The following is a 22,557-nucleotide window of genomic DNA, read 5'->3' as shown; positions in this document are numbered from 1 at the left end:
GGGTGGAAAGTGGCTGGCAATGTTTCTGGCCAATGCCTGTCAATGACAAGACGTAATGTTCTTGTATCCGAAACAAAACATTAATTCAATTGGGTATTTTCCGATATTTGGGGAAAGAAAAAACTGAATTGGACAGCTGGACGAGCTGTCTTGTTACGCGGCCGGTTTGCCGGAGCTGACATGTTGCTGCTGCTACCTTAGCTGCGCCACACTGGGCGGCTCTGAAACGATCACTGACCCGTCCCAGGGGTGAGCTTGTCATTGTTTCTTTTGATACGAAAAACACATGGAATTCTATCCAAAGACACTTTAGGAACTTTTCCAACGAATTGTTCATGACCATGATGTATTTTTCTACATTCACATATCGACATGTCGCGAATAACTCGAGTTTCCTTGTTGCGTATTAGGTAATGGAGTAGAGGAGCAAGCATGTTCAAGCTGCTGCTATCCACGATCAAACACTTACCAGGTTGCCAGGCCGGACGGACTATCGACTATTTCTAGCTCCGCCCCATTGGACACCCCGGTATTGACGCCTCCCTTCGATCTTGATATATCTCTAGACGGTTGCATACGCCAATCATATTCATGGACATACTTTTTTCTTCTTATTGTTTTTATCTTCCCTCAGAACAGGTTACTTGATAATCACATGGAAACTTTAGCTTTGGGAAGAACGTGCTCCTTGGGGTGTTCTGGTGCTTATTTAGAAAATATACTCTCGACGTCGCCGATCCCTACGCACAACGCCTAGGCGTCACGGATCTGGAATTCTCGTCGCATCTATCCATTGAACTTTTCGTGATCCACGCATCTTCCGTCATCAAAGTTCATCGTTGGTTCTAGAAGACTGTGTGAAAAGACATATTCTCATAATCTCATGCCTGGGTTTGCTTCCCCAGATCTGGTTCTGACGTACCCAATCCAGTGTACCAGAAGTCTCAATTTGCAACCAATGCAGACACTTGAAGACACTACTAGCTAGTCATGCAGTATGGCTCCTTCGCTGCCGCCGTCCCCTGCATTGGGCTGAGTGTGTGTGTGTGTGTGTGTGTGTGTGTGTCTAATTGTGGAAGAAAAGAAAAAGAAAAAGTTATGGTGCTCTGATCTCGCCACTGCTAAATCTGACTGTACAGCGACTACTAATGGATATCGACGTACGACTAAAGGAACTAGGTTACTTTCTTTGTGCTGTACCGGTGTATTAATTGGTAGGTATTTGAAAAACAAGGCGGTCAGTAGCAGTCAGTCATCCGTACATACTTGGTGCTTGCATACTACTGTATTAACCCACAAGATGAATCGAATAGGTGAGACGATTGAAATGTAATCTGCCTCTTCACAATGGAAACATTGGAGGTGACAGGCTCCGTAGTGACGACACACGAGCTGCGAAAGCGGAGACCAGACTGCCGAATGCAATCATTTCCAGACCACTCTCGGCAAGCCCAACACCGACCGAGAAGTCGACAATGAAGAACCTTGGGACCCAATTGCCAACATGGGAAAAGAACAACTGCTGGACCCTGGGATTGGGACCAGAGAGAGACTGTGGACAGTGGAAGCACATATGCACGGCGGCCCCTGTCCGGACCCTACACTTTTACACTTTGGCCAGACTTGACTATGCGACCCCAAGTATCTTTCAAGTATCTAGAGTAGTTTTCGAGGGGCTCTTTGCACTATCGTAATCGAAGCCGTGGCAAAAAATGGGGTAGAAATGCGCCCAAGATACCCCGCCGCTACTTCCGGAAAGCCACGATTCCATGGGTTTCTATCGACTACGCGTGGCGCATGGATTTTTGCAGCCTTCTTGTAGGCAAGAGGAGGGCGAAGGAGTTGTAGGCGGAAACCGTGACAGCATCTGCATTGCTCAGCAGCAAGCAATTCTTAATCATAAAGAACAAGAGCCTCGTTCTAATCCCTTTTCTTCCCAGCTTTTTACCCAGTTCACCAACTTTGGGCATCACCATTCATCCCCGCCGTGCGCCAGCATTTCCGTCCTAACCCTCGAGTTTGCGACAACTTGAAAGACACCGAGCCTTGCGGGTGTACACAGCAAAGAGAAAGAAGAAAAAAAAGCGTCTACTGCCCCAGGCAACGCCCTACTTGACTCGTCCAGCTCTACTGAATTTCTGCAACGACACGAGTAGAAACTCGGTTCCAGCCAGTCTTGCGCCCCTAACCTCAAACCTTCCGGAAGTCTCTTGATTCGGTCAGGTACGTCGACTTGCCCACCTTTATCCCAGTGGGCGCGCTACCGCCATACTATTTTTTTTTTCTTCCTCACGTCCTGCCACTCTCTGGTGCCTTATAATTACCTGGAGGGGCTCAACTGTCTTGCACGTGGGGTAATTCCTTGCCTTTACTTCACTTCCAGCCCTCAGCATTTTGTGTCGCCTTCTCCGTTTCGCGGACGTTATTCCTTTTTGTTCTTATCATCGCCGCTGGTCACTTTTGTCCATTGATTCTCGTTTTCATCGCCCGCTGACTTTCCTGTCTTTGCGTGAAGATTCCGCAATCAAGCCTCGACTGCCGTATTCCTCCCTCGCGCCAGGTCCGTTGATCGCTTCGACCCAGCGCCGACATTTTTTTGACTCTCCCGTGCATTAGCAATTACATACAACATGGTCAAAGAAACAAAGTATTACGACACCCTTGGTGTACGTTTCCCGAGAATCACAAAAACAATGTCAACGTGGAACCGGCATTAACTTTTGAACAGGTCGCGCCTGATGCTACCGAGGCGCAACTCAAGAAGGCCTACAAGGTCAACGCCCTGAAGTACCACCCAGGTATGTCGGCGCAGCCTCTCCGTTGCCCTTGAAAATTGATTTTTGACTGATCGCATCGTTTTGCAGACAAGAACGCCAACAACCCCGAGGCCGAGAGCAAGTTCAAGGAGATCTCACATGCCTACGAAATCCTCTCCGATTCCCAGAAGCGCCAGGTCTATGACCAATATGGTGAAGCCGGTCTGGAGGGTGGTGCTGGCGGTGGTGGTATGGCTGCCGAGGATCTCTTTGCCCAGTTCTTCGGTGGTGGCGGCTCGTTTGGCGGTGGCCTTGGTGGCATGTTCGGTGGCATGCAGAACCGTGGCCCGCCCAAGGCGCGCACCATTCACCACACCCACAAGGTCTCGCTTGAGGATGTCTACAGAGGCAAGGTTTCCAAGCTGGCCTTGCAGCGATCCATCATCTGCCCCAAGTGCGAGGGCCGCGGTGGCAAGGAAGGTGCAGTTAAGCGCTGTGCCGGCTGTGATGGCCACGGTATGAAGACCATGATGCGCCAGATGGGTCCCATGATCCAGAGATTCCAGACTGTCTGCCCCGACTGTAATGGAGAGGGAGAGACCATCAAGGACAAGGATCGTTGCAAGGGCTGCAATGGCAAGAAGACCACCGTCGACCGCAAGGTTCTGCACGTCCACGTTGACCGTGGTGTGCGCAGCGGTACCAAGGTTGAGTTCCGTGGCGAGGGTGACCAATCCCCCGGTGTCCAAGCTGGCGATGTTGTCTTTGAGATTGAGCAGAAGCCTCACCCCCGCTTCACAAGAAAGGAGGATGACCTCTTGTACCGATGCGAGATTGAGCTTGTCCAGGCACTGGCTGGTGGCACCATCTACATTGAGCACCTCGACGACCGGTGGCTCAGCGTCGATATCTTCCCTGGCGAGGCAATCGCTCCTGGTAAGCTTCACTCTTGAAAACCTTGTATCCTTGCTTGAGACTAACACCTGTTTACAGACGCAGTCAAGATGATCCGTGGCCAGGGTATGCCTTCGCCGAGACACCACGACTTTGGCAACATGTACATCCAGTTTGCTGTCAAGTTCCCTGAGAAGGGCTGGACGGAGAACGAAGAACACTTTGAGCAGCTGCGCAAGATTCTTCCTGGCCCGTCTCTGCAGATCACTCCCCCGGCTGAGGCTATGACCGAGCCGGCCGACCTCGAGGAGGTTGATGCTCAGTCGTCACAGAACGCCTTTGGTGGTGGTAGCATGGACGAGGACGATGAGGACGGCCACCCGCACGGTGAGCGCGTGCAATGCGCCTCGCAGTAAATGCTTTCGATTTGTTATAGATCTCGACACCTGTTTCAATGCATGACTAGACGTCGTTATGCGGCCGATATACCCATCCTCCGTTAGGACGTCATGAAACGACGGCATTTACGGCGCGATATTTGATGATTCAGGGTCACAAGCTGCATACTGACTTTGGAGGATGAGATGACGATGGGACGCGGTGACCATTTCACGGCACCGAATGATGATGGAAGGCATGGTGACGAAACATGAGTAATGCTCCGCAAAAAGGGACGTTTGGGCTGCATCTTTTTCGTCTTGGTCTTTCAGCATCACACGCTTTTCCCCAGGTAATTGCTTTCCAAGCAGGCGTTTTAGGGATAGAGGCATGGAAAGAAATGTAGTTGCGGTTGATTACAATTTATTCAAACTTTCTTGAACCCTCTTCTGTCTTTGGCCATTTTGTGTGTGTTGGCTGGTGTCAATGTCAATGTTTCGATATTCTCTGGGCCGTGACACATGATCACCATCGATGTTGCTCAGATCTTCAAGACTGCAAGCAGTCACCCGCCATGTTTGTTTCGACCTTGGTTCAAGTAGTGTGACCTCTTTGGCATTTGGGCTATCGTCGATGCCATCCTGTATAGTAACCTCCGTATCGTGGCGACCGCCTTCTCGCGATTTACAATAGGCGTTCATCAGGTGGGCAATGAAAGCTTTGTAATTTAATTGTGCGGGAGTAAGAACGCCTCGATTTATCCTTGCTGGCACTGGCATAGGCACTGATGTGCTATCGAAGCGGGACCAGAAGGATGTCTCGGCAGCCGGTGATGATGGCATGTTTAAGTGATCGAGATGAATGTGTAGATGGCTGAATAGAACGAGTAGGCATGTGCTCGAGGTTTTCCGACTTGGTTTGTTTTCAGGGCCAAAAACAAGGCAATTACTTAGAGGAGGAGAATGGTAAAGAAGACTGAACGTCAATGTCGGGAAAGAGAATAAGTATGTGTGAGGCAGGTTATTTGCAAACAATGCAGCTGAGAACCTTGCTAACCAGCTGAGTACCTTGATAGCTCGCAGTATTTCAAATAGTTCTAGATCGACACTCCACCACCACGATCAGATCGGCGTAAGCTTCTTTCTATTGTTCTTTTCGCACCTGTCAGAAGTTGACATAACAAGCAAGCAAGCGGTCTGAACAATATGTAATCATGTTTTCTCACGGGCCACATTCTATTACATGCGATGGGGGAAAATTCATGTATAGGTAACAGTATTCTTTTGTCAGAAATTGTCATGGCTCGTAAGGCCGTGCGAACGATAAGGGCAGGATGGATGAACAACTGATGAATTAGATTCCCTGACAAAAGTCAAGAGTCGTCATGATTGGTCTCAAGGTTTCTCACCGAACGTCTCATGTATTCCAAATGATTTCCAAAAGAGTATAGTGAGGTGCGAGTATTTCAAATCTCCAAAGGCTCCACTATTTCAGTATGCGCGCCGGGTTGCACAGTGCGTCAAAGCCGTAATATCCATACCATAGACTGTAGTCTACACCCCTTCTTGGCAGAAGCAATACCGTACGAATCCAACCATGGACTAAAATTTGTAGGGAAAAAAAAAAGAGTTCAGAGCTTTGACCGTCACATATTCCCCACTGATTCCATAGCATTACTCGTCCCTTAGAAAGCTCGGCGACTATACGCCGAACCTTTGGACGATTGGTCCGAAACTAGGAGATTTGAGGCGCATGGGATCGGGTTTGGTGAGGGTCGGCAACGCGGCGCCGATGCGCAGAGCAGCGTGTCGGCGCCTGGCTTCCACCCTGGTCACCAGGCGCCGGCCGACATGTCTGGCACCATGGGTCATGATATCAAAGGGCCATCACGAGGGGGACAGCAGCGGTGGTGGTGGCAACGCGTCGTCGATGCCGCAGCAGCTGGACAGTGGACTGCCACGACGATATCAACAGCAGCAGCAGCAGCAGATCCGGGGTAAAAAGACCAAGACAACTATAAGTCTGGCCGACTTGCCACAGGGTCCCATTAGGAACCTTCCGCCTGAGACGCCGACGTCGCCGTCGGTGCAAGAGGAGCAGCAGGAGGATGCGCCCGCGTATCCGACTGTCGTGATGCAGGCCCGGCGCAACATGGCTCGCTTCGACAATTGCGTCTTGCTCACGCGTGTTGGGGGCTTCTACGAGCTCTATTTCGAACACGCCGAGGAGTACGGTCCCTTGCTCAACCTCAAGGTTGCGTCCAAAAAGACCAATGCTGGACCTGTACCCATGGTATGTCTTGGTTATTGACATTCCGGTCACCGCCATGTTTGTACTGGGAGCAAATGTGGATTTAGATTTCCATCATGGCTCAATGCTAATGACTTGTACAGGCCGGATTCCCCTTTTTCCAATTAGACCGCTTCCTCAAGGTACTGGTCCAGGAATTCAACTGCTATGTTGCCATTGCCGAGGAATTCCCCAATGATGCTGGAGACAAGGTCAAGTCGAATGGTCTGATGCACGACAGAAAAGTGACGCGCATTATTACGCCGGGCACGCTCATTGATGAAAATTTTATTGATCCTTATGCCAACAACTATGTCATGGCTATCCATCTTGGCGTTTCTGATGCAGATGCCGCTTCTTCTGAAGAGTCTATACAGCAGGACGGGTCGAATGCGGAAGAATCGCTTCACCCGGCTGCAGAGCCTGTCGGTTTGGCGTGGCTGGATATTTCAACCGGCCAATTCTATACGCAGTCGACTACAATCGGTGGATTGTCGTCCATTCTATCCCGTGTCGGCCCTCGTGAGATTGTCATTGACAAAGCTTTACAAGCGCAAAAAGATCATTCGTTGTTCACGATATTGGCCGAAGACAAGCATCTCATATCCTTTACTCCCCACACCACACTCATGCCAACCGAAGAGTGGATTTCAATGCTCGAGTCTGAGATATCGGCAAACACATTGAAGAGCTTCACCCCAGACGAGACCAGCGCAGGTAGTCTTTTACTTCAGTATGTTCGGGACCGCCTCCTCGGCCTCAGCATGAAGCTGCAACCCCCAGTACGACACGAGAGCCTGCAGGTTCTCACTATCGACAAGAACAGCATGCGGTCTCTGGAGATCAAGCAGACCATGAGGGACGGCGCATTCAAGGGCAGTCTACTGCATGCAGTCAGGAGAACGGTGACGAAAAGTGGCGCCAGGCTCCTCAATGACTGGCTCAGCGCCCCGTCCACTGATTTAGAAACCATCACCAAGCGCCAGGACCTTGTGGAGTATTTTATCAAGTATCCGGATCTACGAGATGAGATTATACAACTGCTCAGAAGGAGCCACGACTCTCAACGTCTCGTCCAAAAATTTGCCTTTGGCCGTGGCGATCCCGATGACCTCGTGGGGTTGGCAGCCACCATTCGAGCTACAGAGGACATAGTGCAACTTCTATCTTCCCAAGGGTCTACAGAATCCCCGACTTCTCACCCCTTTGCTGATATCTTGTCTCGTATCTCGCTCGACGAGCCGTCCAAGCTCGCGGCGCGCATCCGCTCCTCCATTGACGAAGACGGCCTCTCAGCCCAGCACCAGCTGGAAGACAGCGAGGCCGGCCAGCTTCTGGCCATGGCCTCGGATGTGGTAAGCAGCGAGGGCACGACCGAGGAGGCCGCGTCCATCCTCCCCAAGTCCGCGGCCTCCAAGATCAAGAAGGCGGGTGGCGGTGGACGACCAACCTCGATCCGGGATCACTACGATGCAGACAATCCGACCTTTACCATGAAATCCGGCGCGAGCCCAGCTCTCTCGGCACTACACACGGAGCTCGATGGCCTGTTACAAGAGCGGTTGACGCTGGCGGAAACGTTGGCCGCCGACTTCTCTGCGCCCTCGCTCACCCTGCGCTGGACGCCCAACCTCGGCCACATTGTCCACGTAAAGGGCAAGGACGTGCGCCAGCTCCCGTCGGACCTGGCCGCCCTCACCTCGTCCCGCTCGACGCGCACCTTTGCCCTGCCGGCGTGGACGTCGCTGGGCCAGTCCCTGCACCAGACGCGGTTCGCCATCGCGGCGGCCGAGACGCGTCTCCTGGCCCAGCTGCGCGAGCACGTGGTCCGGAACCTCGTCAAGCTGCGGCGCAACGCCGCGGCCCTCGACGCCCTCGACGTGACCACGTCGCTGGCGCGCCTGGCCGCCGACCACGGCCTGGTGCGCCCCTTGCTCTCGGCGTCGCACACGGCGCACCGCGTCATGGGCGGGCGCCACCCGACCGTCGAGCTGGGGCTGCGCGCCGCGGGGCGCTCGTTTGCGCCCAACGACTGCCTGGTCGGCGCGCCGTCCCAGGGGCGGCTGTGGCTCGTCACGGGCCCCAACATGGCGGGCAAGTCGACCTATCTGCGGCAAAACGCCCTCATTACCATCTTGGCGCAGACGGGTTGCTTTGTGCCCGCGGCGCACGCCGAGCTGGGCGTTGTCGACGCCATCTTTAGCCGCGTGGGCTCGGCGGATAATCTGTACGGCGACCAGAGCACCTTCATGGTCGAGATGCTCGAGACGGCGCAGATCCTACGGTCCGCCACGGCGCGGTCGTTTGTCATCATGGACGAGATTGGCCGCGGCACCACGCCCGACGACGGGACGGCGGTCGCCTTTGCGGCGCTGTGGCACCTGGTCACGGTCAACAAGTGCCGTGCGCTGTTCGCCACGCATTTCCACGAGCTGGCGGACCTGGTGCGGGCGCGGGAGATGCACGTCGATCAAGGCGGCGAGGTGGAGTGCTATTGTACGGACCTGGCCGAGGACGGGCGAGGCGGGTTCGTCTACGTGCACAAGCTACGAAGGGGCATCAACAGGCAGAGTCACGCGCTAAAAGTGGCCAAGTTGGCTGGAATGCCAGAAGCGGCGGTGACAATGGCCACCGAGATACTGGCTCACGGCAAGAAAACTAATGGGTCATAACAAGAGACGAGTTGCGACGCCTATGTATAAAACCCAGAGGCCGAGGGAATTACTCGGTATCACTGTACGATCATGTGTATAGACATCTAAAAGACTTTTTGACAAGTTAGCATAAGAGCTTGCTAAAATTGTATATCAAAAAAAGGACAGGTTTTGTATGTTGCTCATAGAGTTGTGATCACAATCAACATGGAGATTCAGGGTTAAAAAGCTCGTTTGTGTTTTGTGATTTAATCACTGCAACAGGTATGGAATGAATGCGCAACTGGGGGTTTGAACTAACCTTTTGAGCAAAAAATGAAGAATAGCTTTACGACCATCATTCATTCACAGGCATCGAGAGCCGTCATTTGTTGTGTCTCATGACTTCCGTTTTATTGACCAGCATATCAGATCTATATTCTCCCAAACTTTTCCTGTTTCGTGAGCATAGATCTCGTAAACCCGTGTGCAACAATTGGATTCATGTCATTATTCATGCAAATGAGGGAACAATGTTAGGGTATTTAGTCACTGTAAAGTGTTTGTTAGCAACGTGATCGCAACAAGGGGCACATCGAGAGGTATAAAAACTTACAAGAGACCGAAGCCCATGTCGTCGTCAGACTCCTCCTCATCGTCCTCCTTCTTGTCCTCAGCGGGAGCGGCGTCACCACCGGCGGCGGCGGCACCGGCACCGGCAGCAGGAGCGGCAGAGGCGTAAGCGTCAGGGTTGGCGATACGGTCCTTGAGCTCCTCAATCTCGGGCCAGCTGATCTCGGTCTCGATGGCGACAGCCAGGACCTTCTTGTAGCCGTTGACCAGGGAGTGCATGACCGAGGGCAGGGTGGGGAAGTTGATGGCCAGGGAGATGGAGGCAATGGCGGTGATGGCGCTGGCGAAGGTCTTGAGGAGCTGCTCCTCACCGACGTCGAGAACGCTGGCGGGGAAAGCGTTGCCCTGGTCGTAGACCTGGGAGATACCCAGACCGTAGGTGAAGGGAGAGATGTTCAGCATGTTGAGCAGGGTAGCCTCGGAAGGACCGACCTTGGCACCAGTCTCGACGAGCTTGAGGTCGGCAGTAATTTCAATGGTACCACGGGCAATCTTGGTGGGGACACCGAGGGCCTGGAAGAAAGAGGTCTTGCCGGGTTCCATACCAGTGTTGCCAGCGGGGATCCAGACATCGACGGGAGCGACGGCACCAGCACGGGCAGGAGCAGCGACCTTGTTGGCCAGGATCTTGTCACGGATGTCCTTCAGGTCACCGTTGGTGAAGACGAAACCAATGTTGCCCTTGACGTGAGGCAGGAGACGCTCGTACTCGGGGGTGTCGTTGATGAAGGTACGGAGGGCACGGCGAACCATGGTGTTCTTTCCCATCAGGACGACAGCCTCTCCACGGAGAGACTGACGGACCTCGTGCATCTGCTGGGAGGAGACATTGTCGACGCTGTCATACCCATGTCAGCTCCAGCTTCTGGGACAAAAACCGTCCTGCCTCTATGCACAAGATTGCGCAGGAGTCCGGGCTTGGGAAGATTTGGAGCCAACTTACGTGACGATGAAGACGGACTTGTACTCCTCGAGCAAGTTCTTCAGCTTGCCGAAGTACTCTGACTTGTTACCCACCATTTCTTCTTAGGTTTATGAAGACGGACTTTAAGGGTAACGGTTTTTTCTGGGTTGGTGGTGATTTGCGATGCGCAATTGATTGATGTTGTCGCAAGAGTAGCAAAAGTTCGAGACAGCGGCCGAATTTCGATTTTCCTGTGGGATTAGTCGTTGTGGAAAAGGCCCCACTATTCTCTGGGTTGTGAGTGGGGCTTGGTAGGTCTTGCGCCAAGCACTTGAGCTGAAGCTGCTTCTATGGCCATCCACTCATCTGGGTGCGATTTAGCCCCCATTCTCACTTATTCCTCAATTGTTACATTGTACTTGGCTTCACTGGGACATTTCTCATGTTGCACGCGACACGACACTTGACATGATTTGTTTCATGGGGATTCAATTTCTTACAAATGGCACTCAAGATACGCTAAAAGAAAAGCCATTGCATGGCGACTATTTACACAATGCGTGAAGCAAGCGAGTGTATGGTATGGAAACCGTATTAACAAGATTTCCAAAATCGTGTCTCAGCACCTCGAATTCTGACTCCAAGCTCCATCAAAACCTGCCTCTGGCGCGATCACATTCTTCAAGAAACTTGTAGACCCCGTCTAGACCCTCAAATTCTTGCGAACAATGCTCGCCCGAACTAAAAGGCTGGGATGCCGTCTCATAACCCTCTGGTTCCGGTGATGCGAGCCAGGGGTTGTCCTCGATATCGCTAAATGTTTCAAAAAGTTCGTGCTCTTGCAGGGAACTGCCTAGCGAAGGCAGAGAGCCTTCAGGAGATGCCGAGAGGGCTGACTCTTCGCTTACTGCATCGGGAGCGAACGGGAATTTTAAGGCCATTGGTACACCGGTCTCGACACCAAAGTCCGCATCTTCTCTCACGATACCTCGACTCAGTCCAAGGTCATCCAAGAGTGCTTCGACTGTCTCAGCGTCAACGCCTGGAAATCGTACCCGAAGGATTTGTCCCTTCTCAAGTTGTATCGGCAAATCCCCGAGGGCGGACAACTTTTTGATATCTGATAATACCGCCGTCAGATCTTTCAGAGCACGGCCAAAGTCAACGGACAGAACATCGAGGAACCCTTCAGTGTTGAGTGTGGTGGCGTCAATAGCTGCAACCTCCTTGCTCTTGGTGGTGAAGGGCATGGCGGCAGCCAACGGGCTGAGAGCAGTGACGGTTGGGTTCAGGGCAAAGTCAACATAGGAGCCCGGCATGATCCGAGGCACCGATGCGAGCTTGCGGGATGTCTCTTCCTGCAAAGACGAGACGGCACGGTACTGCTTCTCGCCTCGGGCGTTAAGTCCGTCAAACTGTGCCTTCTGACCCGAAATCCAGAATGCCCGGACGGCCGACGATACATTTTGTACAACCTGCGCTTGAGAGGCCGGTGCGTGGGAGAAGTATCGAGCCCCGCCAATCCGGCCAGAGCCCAGACCGTAACCGCCAGCAGTTCGAGGCAGAGCACCGCCTGTGAGGTTTGGACGCAAAGTGCTTGCAAATGGGGCCCGTCCAGTCATCTGGGAGACAGCCCGGCCTGTCTTGGTGCTCATAAACTTGGTCCGATCAATCCGCACGGAGGCATCAATGCGACCAGTGGTAATGAAGCGGCGAACCGCGGCGTCAATGTTTCGGTAAGTAGAAGTCGAATACCATCTTCGACTTTTTTGCTGGCGCAACAAGGCCGAGGGATGAATAGGTTGTCGTGGGCGTGATTTCGCCAAAGCTGGCTCCAAAGCCGTGTTGACCGGTCGAAGCGCTGCCGTGAGCTTCTTCCGGACCAACTTGGAAGCCTTATACGCGGTAGTACGGACCAGCCGCAGAGCGACTGGGCCCAATACTCCGCCCATTCCGGCGACCATCGTGGTGTTTTTCAGTCCGCGGAATGTATGCGAACTGAATATTGAACAAGATGAATGTCTTGGATGAGACAGAAGGTGAGTGCCACAGGCATCAACGGCTTGCTTAATACCGAGAGGGAGGGCGAGTGTGGCGGTGCTGCTTTTTGCCACAATCAATGCGCTAGACGCTTGAGCTGCGGGGCTATCGGAAGAAGCCGCCAGGTCACGTCCAGCCTTCGATGTTGGCAGGGCTGACAGGTGCCAAAGCTTGGCCCAGCTGCCGACTCACTCGACACCAGCCCAAGTCTCTCTCAAGCTTGGACCTGGTCCACAAAAAAAGACGCGAATTTTCTGGCTTCACTGTTCAAGCACATATTTTTTAAGCTCTCCCTTCTTCCCTTCTCTTTCCCACAAACAACAAGCACTCTCAGCTTTCGCACTCAATCACCTCGCGCTCCCGCATTGACGGTGTCTACTCGTCTTGGATGCCGGTACTCTGGGCTGCGACGCATCGGTAAGTCTACAGCACACCGGTCTCTCGGTGTCGTCTGCTATGATTATGCACTCTTGAACAATCCAAATCTTACAAAACCATGGGGATTCTCAAAAGACTCTAGAATTACCCTGAGCAAATTCTCCAATCTCTGGCATACTTTGCACTCGGGGTCACGTATCAACTGCTAACATGACAAAAGGGTGTTTAGGTAGGTGTCTCATTGCGACGCGTTTGCTAGAGCAAGTCGGACTCGTTTGGCGAATCCTCGAGCTGCTAGCAACCATTTTGCACAAATTACAAAAGGTTAGTTTCATCGCGTCTCTACTATCTCTTGCCCTTGCCCTCCCCACTGCCTCCCCAGGCAGTCCTTGAGTGATGAAAAAAACCGACAAATCTAGGGATTCCTCATGCCGAATACATTATGTGGATTTGTTTAGTTTCAGCCTTGTCTGACTTGGATCACCCAAACTCTATTTTATGAAGACGACGTGCATTGTTCAATTTGCTAACTCGCCTTCTTGCAATCAGGTACATATCCATCCCACCAACCCTGTCTATCGTGTCCATATGAGGATAGTTTGAACGAACGGGCGGACATAAACGAATATCCGTGGCCTTCTTCCGTGAAAGCGAGGCGTACAAACCTTGTGGGAGAAGATCCATGGTGACTTCTTGTTGAGACTTCGTCAGCTGATGGTATCTCTTGATGGCCATCCTTGTACTGCCACTTCTGTCAGCGACGTCAACTAACGAAATGCTGATAGGTAAACATTTCCTGTTCCCACCCAAGCACATTATAATATGATGAACATTATTCACACTGTTTGACCTCGTCTTCGGGCTTGGAATGAACATTTAACAAAAATCTGATTTAATGAGGTATGCATGGCAACATGGCCCTGTACTAGATGCACCAATTGCTAACCTGCTTCCAGGCTGATATTATTTCTCCAATTCACCATTGCTGCAAATTTCTTGTTTGCATTCTTGCTGACATTTGACTTGTCGCCAGGTAATGATTCTTGCACTAGTAGAAAACAATCCGCCTGTCCAAAGCGTAAGTTTCAATCCTCTGCTTCCACCATATATCACAAGCCTTGAAGATGAGCACTATCCTATCTTATCTACATTGTCGGAGTTCTACAGTGACGAGACTTTATTCACCTTGGAGAACTGAAGAGGCTTCCATATTGCACGTTATGCGTCAGCTATCATGTTCTTGGCTGACCATTTTCTACAGTTGACTTCAGGTGCCTGCCTTTTTGGCGTGATTAGTCCTTTGATGAATAAAACATTTTGCCCATTCAATTCTTGTCTTGATTCTTCCTCTGCATAGTGGTCATCATGTGTGCGTTGCATCCCAATGTAAATCTTTACTGGTCTCTGTAATGCTGTAATCCGAAGCCCCATCAGTCATGGGTCAGCGGGAGCTCCCCCAACCCCGCGCTGCACGTTGGCGGCCCCTCTTTTTCTGGACCCTGACGCACGCATCATCAATCGGCTATCGAGGAAAGACTTTCCCGCCTTCCGGAGACTTCGATGCACGGACACAGATCACGAAAGCGCCGTCCATTTTCTCGATAGTTAGCAATTGACATGATCTCATAGGCGTTTATAGGGCACATGGCTCCCTTGCCAAAGTGGAGTTCTGAACATTGAATTGGGACGTTCCTGTAAGCGTGATTCTACGATTTGCCTTTCTTAGTCTGCATCAGAGCGGCGCGATCGATGAACTAATTAAGGCTTCCGGTCTCCCCCCATAATATGCTGCCATTGCCAGGGTCTTTGCAGTCCATCTCCAACAAGACGTCGCTCCTATGAGTACCCTTGGTGCCCTCTGCTTATACCTTAATCTATGCAGGCGTGAAGATCGAACCTCGCTCATTCGATCAGACCATGAGTCGTAAGACAAACACCCCTTTCTGCGGGGTTGAGCTTGACTGATTGACTTTCCGGTGTGGTTCCCTCTTGTTTAACACGCTTGCCGACTCGAGATTGTGTAAGCTTCCATGACGTGGAGCCATGAGAAGCTTTCCCGCTTTCGTTTTGCGACACCCGTATTGTGTACAGCAGAGGCTCTTTCTTGGTGGAGTTTCCATGTCCCATCTGGTCTTGTCTCTATTGGGCATCGATCTATTGGTGAAGTCATCGGTTGGGGAAACCATCCAGTTGATGGATACTTTTCTGCCGTCTAGGGGGTCTGGAACCTAAGTAGGTATGATGGGTTGATGAGGCCGCTGGTAGAGCAACACCTTTGGTAGTCAATTCATACTTAAGTTGAAGATTCCCCCAACTTTTCCAACTCTGTGTTTCTGATCCATGCTACGCAAATATTGCATTATTCATATTTAGTCCAGATAAACAAATACCACATCTACTACAATGGAGAATAACAAGGGTTCCGCTCAGCAAGGCTCTACTGGTTCCCGAAGAAGGGTACGTCCCGTACAACAGAACTCTCTGTTTACCTCGTCGTGTCTCGGCGGCTAACGGTTCACTGCTACAGAGCTCTGGCCCAGCCTTTGAGGGTCTAATGTCACAGAAACGGTCGAACGATCCTTCGTCTCAAGCCAGACGTCAGAGCATCCACGAGCAACGACCTGCGCCTGGCATCTTCGGCCAGATGTGGCATAAGTAAGCCACCCTGCACTACATGTTGGACTTGTGGACTGATAATTCCCAGCTTCACACGCGGTGGTTCTGGAAGCCCCCCAAAATAAACATATCGACAAATCGATATTGTATACTTATTGTTTTGGAATAATGGCGTTAGAACAAATGTATTGACAACAGAGACGTCAGAATGACATGATAACGGGAATAGGCGTTTCGGCCGCATGTAGATCACTATCAATTGATTTTATCCCTATCACGCACGTTATATCATGATTTTATCACAGTGACAGCTATAATCTGCTACAATAACATACTCGTCGCAACCAGTACATATTTGGTAATTATAATGGACGCTCAAATTCGAGATTTGTGTTCGTTAATACTTCCGACCAAGACTAATATCCAAGACTAACTCACGTGCATGCCAAGTACATTGCGTAAGTTATCTGAGACATGGAACGCCCTCTCGTCCGGCACCAGACCACGCGCAACGAGCTCTTGCTCAGAAATGTCCGGGTTCGCATCCAGAGCCGCCTTCAATGAGATCGCTCTCGCGGTCACATCTTCGATGCCTACGATCCACCGCTCTATCCACTCAGCAGCCAGGGAGCCACGAATACCAATCTGAATGCTGCGGTGATCCAGCCGACCGAGCCTCACCGAGCGCTCCGGATCCCACTGTACTTTGACTGCGGCGTCCACTCCTTCGCGCTTTTCGTTGCATGCAGCAGAATTCGCGCCCACACCCACGCCCACGCCCACAGCCGCCGTCGCCGCCGTTGTCTCCGTGGTGAGGACAGCCCTCTCCAACAAGCCCACAAAATCAGCATGCCGCATCTTGATCGCCAGGATACGCTCCTGATTTGCGTCCTTGCACGCGTACCCCGACCGGTACATCATCCAGCACCAGCTCGGCTTGATCCAGGTCATGCGAACGGGACGGAACAGCGGCGAGGCGTTTAGACGCTGGTGCGCGACGGCCTGGGACGCGATCTCGGCATTGTAGGCTTGGTAGACGGTGATGGTGTCTTCGTCGTACTGGGCGCGGATCTGTCGATAGGGTGGCTGGGCTGTGTCATCTGGACTTTTGGGGTCTAGGTGATTGCCTTTTGGGATGGTTTGAGCCATTTCAAAAAGAGGAGAAGAGAATAATTGTGAATGAAAGAATGTTTTGAGGATGGCTGGCGGTCTGTTGCTCAGGTCTGTGGTGCACACTAGAGGTGAGTGAGGGTATACGATGAAATGCCAGTTGCAAACGTTGATAGAAAATAATTAAATTTTGAGCATACAGAGAGACGGCTGAGAAGTAATTATTGACTCCAAAGTAACAAACAAGATCTTGAGATGCATTTTTACTTCAGTCCTGACTTTATAACTTGTTACCGACTTTGCTCTGTTCTCGCCGGCTGACTCATAGTATAGAGCCCAAAGCACGGGCACATTGAATAGATTACGAATAATTTTATCCGAATAATGATTGAATTTATCAAAATAGCAATTGACTTTATCTAACCCGCAATCAAATTTAGCCCAACACCTAGTGTACCATGTGGTTCTGTGAGCAAGTGTATTGATTCAGACTAGACTTGTTTTGAGTATGGGAATCTGGACTGCCGGATAGGCAGATGACGTTTCCTATCTGTGCATGTGAACAACAGACATCAGACAGACTGACTGGGCATATCTACGCGTGTGAATCATAAACACCAGATTCACTGACGATGATGGCAGATTATTATATATTGTTGTGACTGCACATGCCAAGTTGGCCCCTTCCTGCCATCTCAACCAGCAGCATCTTTACTTGGACTCTACAACTTGCAGTCATGGCGTCTCCCTCGGTGATCTTGATAATTGTGACCCTGTTCACTGGCCTCACGAGCATCACTCTTCTCTGTTACGCTCTTTGGCAGCTACACCTCTTGAAAAAAGGTAAGTTTCCCCAAGCGCTTCCACCAAAGCTACGAGGAACGAAGTCTTTGTAACACTACGGAAATATAGAAGTAGATCCACTTCATCCTATCCGCCTGGCTCGCGTGGCCCGCAATCTGCGATCAGCCGCCACTACCGGCATCGAACCTCTCGAGACCGTCGTCTGCAAGGATGCGCAGCCAAGCAGCATGGAGGCAGGCGCTATACCGACGAGTGAACCAACGACACCGATCAGGCCATCGCGGCCGAGGAGCTTGTGGTGGCCTGGCCTGGCCCACGGAGTCCCGCCCGAGCAGATGAACAGTGATGCGAGTATGCCCAGTATTCCAGAGAGTCCGCCGCCATTCAAGACCGAGGCGCACTGGAATGCTGTCTAGTATCACGGAGGCACCGTGGCAGCGGTGACTGCTCAGTCATGAGTCTTTTTCTTCTTCTTCTTCTTCTGAATTTCCAGCAACAAATTACAAGAGATCATTGGTATACAAGGGATAATGACTGAGTACTTGGTAGTAATAGTAATGAGAGCAGCGATGGACCTGCATCTAGACAATGGTAATAATTCTTCCCAGAACCATTGATACAATGTCACGTGCCTAACAATGTTTGCTATCGAAAGTCTTGTGACAATGACTCGGAAATGTGTCACAATTGAGCAACCTGTTTCATGGATGCTTATCGGCTAGTTGTTGACACCACAACCAAGACACAAGTGTCATCAAGTGTCATGTAAATCGTCATTTGAGGTGTCACTGAACCATAGCTGAATTCTTGACCAAAGATAAGAACGTGAATACAATACAGTTTACTAATCTAGTCCATGTCTTGTTTTACTGAGGGTGCATCACCTGTTGGCAGCACAGAGTCACTGCCCTATAGGGTGACATGATGAGACCTCACCGGACTAGGCGACCTGACCCATACATACTTGGCCAGTTCAATCCATGACAAGTCAGCGAGGAACCTGCCTCATCTCCCAACCTTGGCAAAAAAGAACCCGTTGCGAGTTCGTCCCTACGGTTGTTCAAGAAAACCTTCAAAGACAGACGAGATGTAAAAGTTACTCCCATGCTACTCCAACGGGGCACGAGTCGACGTGCGAAACGTCATGGGCAGCCAGGGCAAGGCTCTCACCGGACGCGCCTCTGCTGTTTCCGTTTGAACCAAGCTTTGCTCTGGACTGGGTGCTCGGTGCCCGCATGGAGAATGAATCGGCCATATTGCGTTGGTCGTCGTGGTAGTACGCATTGGGGAGGAGGGCAGAGATATCCCAGACGTCGTCGTCGAGACAGAGCCAACCGATTCGCTGGTGCCGAGTGGATTTTTATCGAGGGGCCGGCCGACCGCTGCGGGCAGACTGCGTGCATTGGAAGTGCTCGGCGTGCTGAGATGCCCTGCGCGAGCAGTTCCGGCCGTTTCAATGACACCCTCCGGACTTGCTGTTGCGCGGGTGATAGTGGATGGCGGTTTGAATGTTGTGCCTCTGCTTGTGGAAGTGGGCCTCTCCTCTGGCGTATAGGGAACCGCGCATGGTTTGGTGTTATCATCCGGAATTCCTTGCATTGATGGGGTGCTTGTCATCGACGATGGAGCAGGTACAAGCCCATCAGAAGCTGCACTGCTTCTATGGCGGCTACCAGACACGGGTACGGCCGGGCTTGACTCTTCGCCTTCGACAGTTAGAATCGTCATGGTGGTGACGATCTCAGTCACAATGTCAACATAGACACTCGCCAATTCAGTCGGTGTTGTTGCGATGGAGCTTATGATAATGACCTCAGTTGCGGGTTCGGCTGGGATGGTGACTGTGGCAGTAGATGTCGTAACGGTAATGGCATTGCATTGAGGCACGGTTGAATGCGAGGAAGAAAAGTCACTCTTGACAGCCAGGGTGCTCGAAGCAGTAACAAACTCAGTCACAATCTCGTTAGAGCAGGTAATTGTGACAGCTGCTGTGCAGTCTGAGGATGGTAGAAAGGTTTCTGTTGCAGTAGTTGTAGTTGATGAGTCTTGGTAAGATGCTAGAACGAGTGTGTCAAAACCTGTGTGCTCATCAAGCCCTATAAACGAGGCTATCGCATCTGTGGCCCTCTGATACCCAACCTCTTTGGTCGAGCACATGTTGTTCCTTGGAGTCTGAAGCCAGAAAGCCGTCAACTTTGAAATGGGGATGGTATTTTACAGGGACCTTGAGACCATGTACTTGTGAGCCTAGAAGAAGAGTGAGATAAAAATCGATGGGGGTGTTTATCGAAAGAATGATGGTGTTTTATAGTCAATTCCTGGGTGAATGTGGTCATCGTCAACCCTCATGACTCCAGAGGGTACGTTGAGCATGAGTGACTTCTTCCAATGGCAAACCTACCGTATCGCCAGCAGGACAGACCAAGAGCAAAGTTAGACAATGAGGAGGAGACTTATGATGAGCTATCATGACTGGTTGAACTCGACAGTTGTTTGCCTCTGCTGGTTCATATATCTGATGTTCGAATATCATGTTCGATTAGAGGAGCTAGCCAATGGATACAACTAAATTCCACCGACTCATCACTCGTTATTCCCCGTTGCAACTCCCCAGAAATACCCACACCAGCTTCCTAGAATGAGAAAAAGACAAGCCACAAAGCAAGCCATGGATATTTTTCTGTTTCTTGGCCCGTTTTCCTCGGCAAATCGCCTTCTTCGCTCCTGGAGGATGGCAGTCCGTGCCATCCGCTGTTTGCGAGTCCATTGGAGGTGGCCCAGGTCCACATTCAGTCGAGCCGTGATGGCCAGGATGATTGATACAACAACCGAGATACCAGCGAGGATGGCGTACACAATGACAACGTTATCATACGAGTTGTTATCCCGATCTTGTATCACGCCAGTGATGACTCGGACGACGATATTCATACTGCATGCTTATGTCAGTGGGGGGTTTGCAAGACAAGCACTCTGAACGAGACTCACGCATTGTTCATGGTAATCTTCAAGGCGTATGCCGACCCAAACACCGACGGATCCCAAATCGATGTTCGGATGCTATCGATGATGGTGGTGGGACCAAAACAGTATGCAAAGGCAAACACGCCCAATGAAGCAGCCGCACCAGTCACGTTACTGCCAAAGCACAGCACCAGCATCGAAGTGAACATGCCGACACCGCAAAAGAGCACTGGGAAAAGCAGTTAGTACAGAACTAAGCTGGCTGATGAGAGTCATTCTTAGACCTACAAACTGATATACGCTGGCCAAACAAGTCGAGAAAGGCGCCAAGAAGCGGGACGATGAAAAATCCTAATCAGATTGTCAGCTTTGGATTTTAAATAAACCACTGCAGCGGACAGCCATGACTAACCAGCATATTGAGATGTAGCACTGTACCAGCCCGCGGTGATGGAGCCGACGTTGAACCTTTGTTCTGCAATCTCTGTTGCATTTTGGAGGTACACAATGGCTGTGCTCGTCTCGAAAAGCGAGAATGCCTGAATACACCAAAAAGCCCATGGAAGCTCGAGAACCTTTCTGATTTCAAACTTTTTCGACTTTTCTTTCAGAATCTGGCCAGTCGAGGGGTCCTTGACGCCGTGGAACTTTCTGTTGGCGATCTTGGTAAACCAGTAAAAGACACCAGTCATGACATTGGTAAAAATGTTCATGAACACGGCAACCCAAAATACCCAGGCAAAATCTCCGGTCCGCGCGGCAATGATATTTGCCGACGACTTTCCTGCAAAGGCGCCAATCTTGCCGATGCCCAGCTCGAAACCTAGAGTTGAGGCGAATCCGTTGCCCGGGGCAAACCAAGATGAAAAGACCTTGTATTGCGCGACTTGAGTGGCGATGTCTCCGAGGGCTCGCACAACGCGGCCACCGACCATGAATTTGTAGGAACGAGTTTGCGCCGCTGCAGCCACAAGAATTGATCCAATCGAGTAAATCGCGTTGCCGTACAACATGGCCCCTACTATAGATTAGTAAAGAACAAAACCGCCAAGATGTTAGAGTACTCGCCTGCACCACCGATACGGTCCGTGACAATGCCACTAACCAGCATCAGCGCCGTGACCATGAAATCCTCGCTTGCTTCCAGCAGGGCAAACTGGGTGTTATCAATGTTCAGTTCCTTTTTGATGGTGGTCTTCATGGCGCCCGTGATTCCGCTACTCCACTGGGACCCAAATCCGATAGCAGTGACGAGAACAATTGCCGCCAACTTCCATTTCAGAGGCGCGGGACGCAGACTGCTGTGCGCTGAGGCGGCATCATCGCTGTCATCTGGCGTGCGGTCAGAGTCAACCGTGACGGCGGCCTCGACCTTGACGTCGCCAAGAGATTCAGACGGGGGCGATCGAGCCGGGTTGACCTCAGCCACGGGGCCGAGCTCCACAGTCATGGTTGAATGCGCTGTCGGTTCGGTCGCACAATCATGAATTCGGAGGAGCTGATGAGAGGATGAGAGCTGTCTTGTCGGCTGAGGAACGGCAACCGAGTCTACGCTCTCATCAACCTTCAGGAGGAGGATCTACTCTTTATACAAGTCTTGGGCAGAGGAAATTTGAGGATTAGAAAAAACGACGCATCTCACATATTAGACTCTACGCTACACACGAGCCACTTTTTTCTTGGCCGTGGCTCTGAATTTCACAGTGAGAGAAACAGCGCGAGCAAGATCCATGCAAGTGAGGGATCAAGATTTTTATCAGATCCATCAGATAACGCTATCGGTGTGGGCCGGGCGGAGCTCTAGCCGCTTGTGATTCTTGGCCGCGCCGGTTTGGGGGCGGGATTGTTACATTTTGGGCTCTCGCTGTCCCGAATGAAAGCTAGACTATTCATGCCGTTTGAAGCGCCCATTCCGAGTTCCTGGTCTAGAAGGGTCAGTTGTACGTGTTATGGCCCGAAGGCGGACCTGTCTGGTTCATGATTTCAACTGGGTTTCAAGGAAATGTCTGCATTCTCTTTTCCGACCTTCTCCGAAGCCGCATGGCCAGAATACCATCAAGTGTCTGTACTGCGCTGTATGCCCAGACTGCAACGTTCCGAGAAGACGTTTGCCAATCCTTGCGGCATACGTACATAGTACCACGTGGGCAACTTGATG

General features: G+C 51.3%; 9 protein-coding genes across 9 annotated transcripts; 4 read left to right on the top strand and 5 right to left on the bottom strand.

Annotated features, from left to right (window-relative positions):
- Positions 1–2,630: 2,630 nt before the first annotated feature.
- PFICI_00415 (uncharacterized protein) lies at positions 2,631–4,066 on the top strand (the record flags this gene model as incomplete). Its single annotated transcript, XM_007828996.1, has 4 exons — positions 2,631–2,666; positions 2,729–2,798; positions 2,865–3,692; positions 3,750–4,066. 4 exons carry the CDS (start codon positions 2,631–2,633, stop codon positions 4,064–4,066), a joined length of 1,251 nt encoding a protein of 416 aa, XP_007827187.1.
- A 1,753-nt stretch (positions 4,067–5,819) lies between these two features.
- Positions 5,820–8,989, top strand: PFICI_00414 (uncharacterized protein; the record flags this gene model as incomplete). Its single annotated transcript, XM_007828995.1, has 2 exons — positions 5,820–6,320; positions 6,422–8,989. The coding sequence occupies 2 exons, from the start codon at positions 5,820–5,822 to the stop codon at positions 8,987–8,989; spliced, it is 3,069 nt and encodes a 1,022-aa protein (XP_007827186.1).
- Positions 8,990–9,562: 573 nt separating this feature from the next.
- Positions 9,563–10,603, bottom strand: PFICI_00413 (60S acidic ribosomal protein P0; the record flags this gene model as incomplete). The annotated part of the gene is made up of 2 exons (XM_007828994.1): positions 9,563–10,421; positions 10,527–10,603. The coding sequence occupies 2 exons, from the start codon at positions 10,601–10,603 to the stop codon at positions 9,563–9,565; spliced, it is 936 nt and encodes a 311-aa protein (XP_007827185.1).
- Positions 10,604–11,137: 534 nt separating this feature from the next.
- PFICI_00412 (uncharacterized protein) lies at positions 11,138–12,451 on the bottom strand (the record flags this gene model as incomplete). Its single annotated transcript, XM_007828993.1, has 1 exon — positions 11,138–12,451. The coding sequence occupies one exon, from the start codon at positions 12,449–12,451 to the stop codon at positions 11,138–11,140; it is 1,314 nt and encodes a 437-aa protein (XP_007827184.1).
- A 2,857-nt stretch (positions 12,452–15,308) lies between these two features.
- PFICI_00411 (uncharacterized protein) lies at positions 15,309–15,564 on the top strand (the record flags this gene model as incomplete). Its single annotated transcript, XM_007828992.1, has 2 exons — positions 15,309–15,362; positions 15,433–15,564. 2 exons carry the CDS (start codon positions 15,309–15,311, stop codon positions 15,562–15,564), a joined length of 186 nt encoding a protein of 61 aa, XP_007827183.1.
- Positions 15,565–15,950: 386 nt separating this feature from the next.
- Positions 15,951–16,670, bottom strand: PFICI_00410 (uncharacterized protein; the record flags this gene model as incomplete). The annotated part of the gene is made up of 1 exon (XM_007828991.1): positions 15,951–16,670. The coding sequence occupies one exon, from the start codon at positions 16,668–16,670 to the stop codon at positions 15,951–15,953; it is 720 nt and encodes a 239-aa protein (XP_007827182.1).
- A 698-nt stretch (positions 16,671–17,368) lies between these two features.
- On the top strand, positions 17,369–17,851 carry PFICI_00409 (uncharacterized protein; the record flags this gene model as incomplete). The annotated part of the gene is made up of 2 exons (XM_007828990.1): positions 17,369–17,474; positions 17,544–17,851. 2 exons carry the CDS (start codon positions 17,369–17,371, stop codon positions 17,849–17,851), a joined length of 414 nt encoding a protein of 137 aa, XP_007827181.1.
- Positions 17,852–18,542: 691 nt separating this feature from the next.
- Positions 18,543–19,592, bottom strand: PFICI_00408 (uncharacterized protein; the record flags this gene model as incomplete). The annotated part of the gene is made up of 1 exon (XM_007828989.1): positions 18,543–19,592. One exon carries the CDS (start codon positions 19,590–19,592, stop codon positions 18,543–18,545), a length of 1,050 nt encoding a protein of 349 aa, XP_007827180.1.
- Positions 19,593–20,018: 426 nt separating this feature from the next.
- PFICI_00407 (uncharacterized protein) lies at positions 20,019–21,849 on the bottom strand (the record flags this gene model as incomplete). Its single annotated transcript, XM_007828988.1, has 5 exons — positions 20,019–20,367; positions 20,424–20,628; positions 20,688–20,750; positions 20,812–21,420; positions 21,474–21,849. 5 exons carry the CDS (start codon positions 21,847–21,849, stop codon positions 20,019–20,021), a joined length of 1,602 nt encoding a protein of 533 aa, XP_007827179.1.
- Between the last annotated feature and the right edge of the window lie 708 nt (positions 21,850–22,557).

The sequence above is a fragment of the Pestalotiopsis fici genome, assembly GCF_000516985.1.
Source record: "Pestalotiopsis fici W106-1 unplaced genomic scaffold PFICI_Scf_1, whole genome shotgun sequence".
Classification (NCBI taxonomy): Eukaryota; Fungi; Ascomycota; class Sordariomycetes; order Amphisphaeriales; family Sporocadaceae; genus Pestalotiopsis; species Pestalotiopsis fici.
The sequence above is the reverse complement of the archived record's forward strand: the minus strand, read 5'-3'. Positions and strand labels throughout refer to the sequence as shown.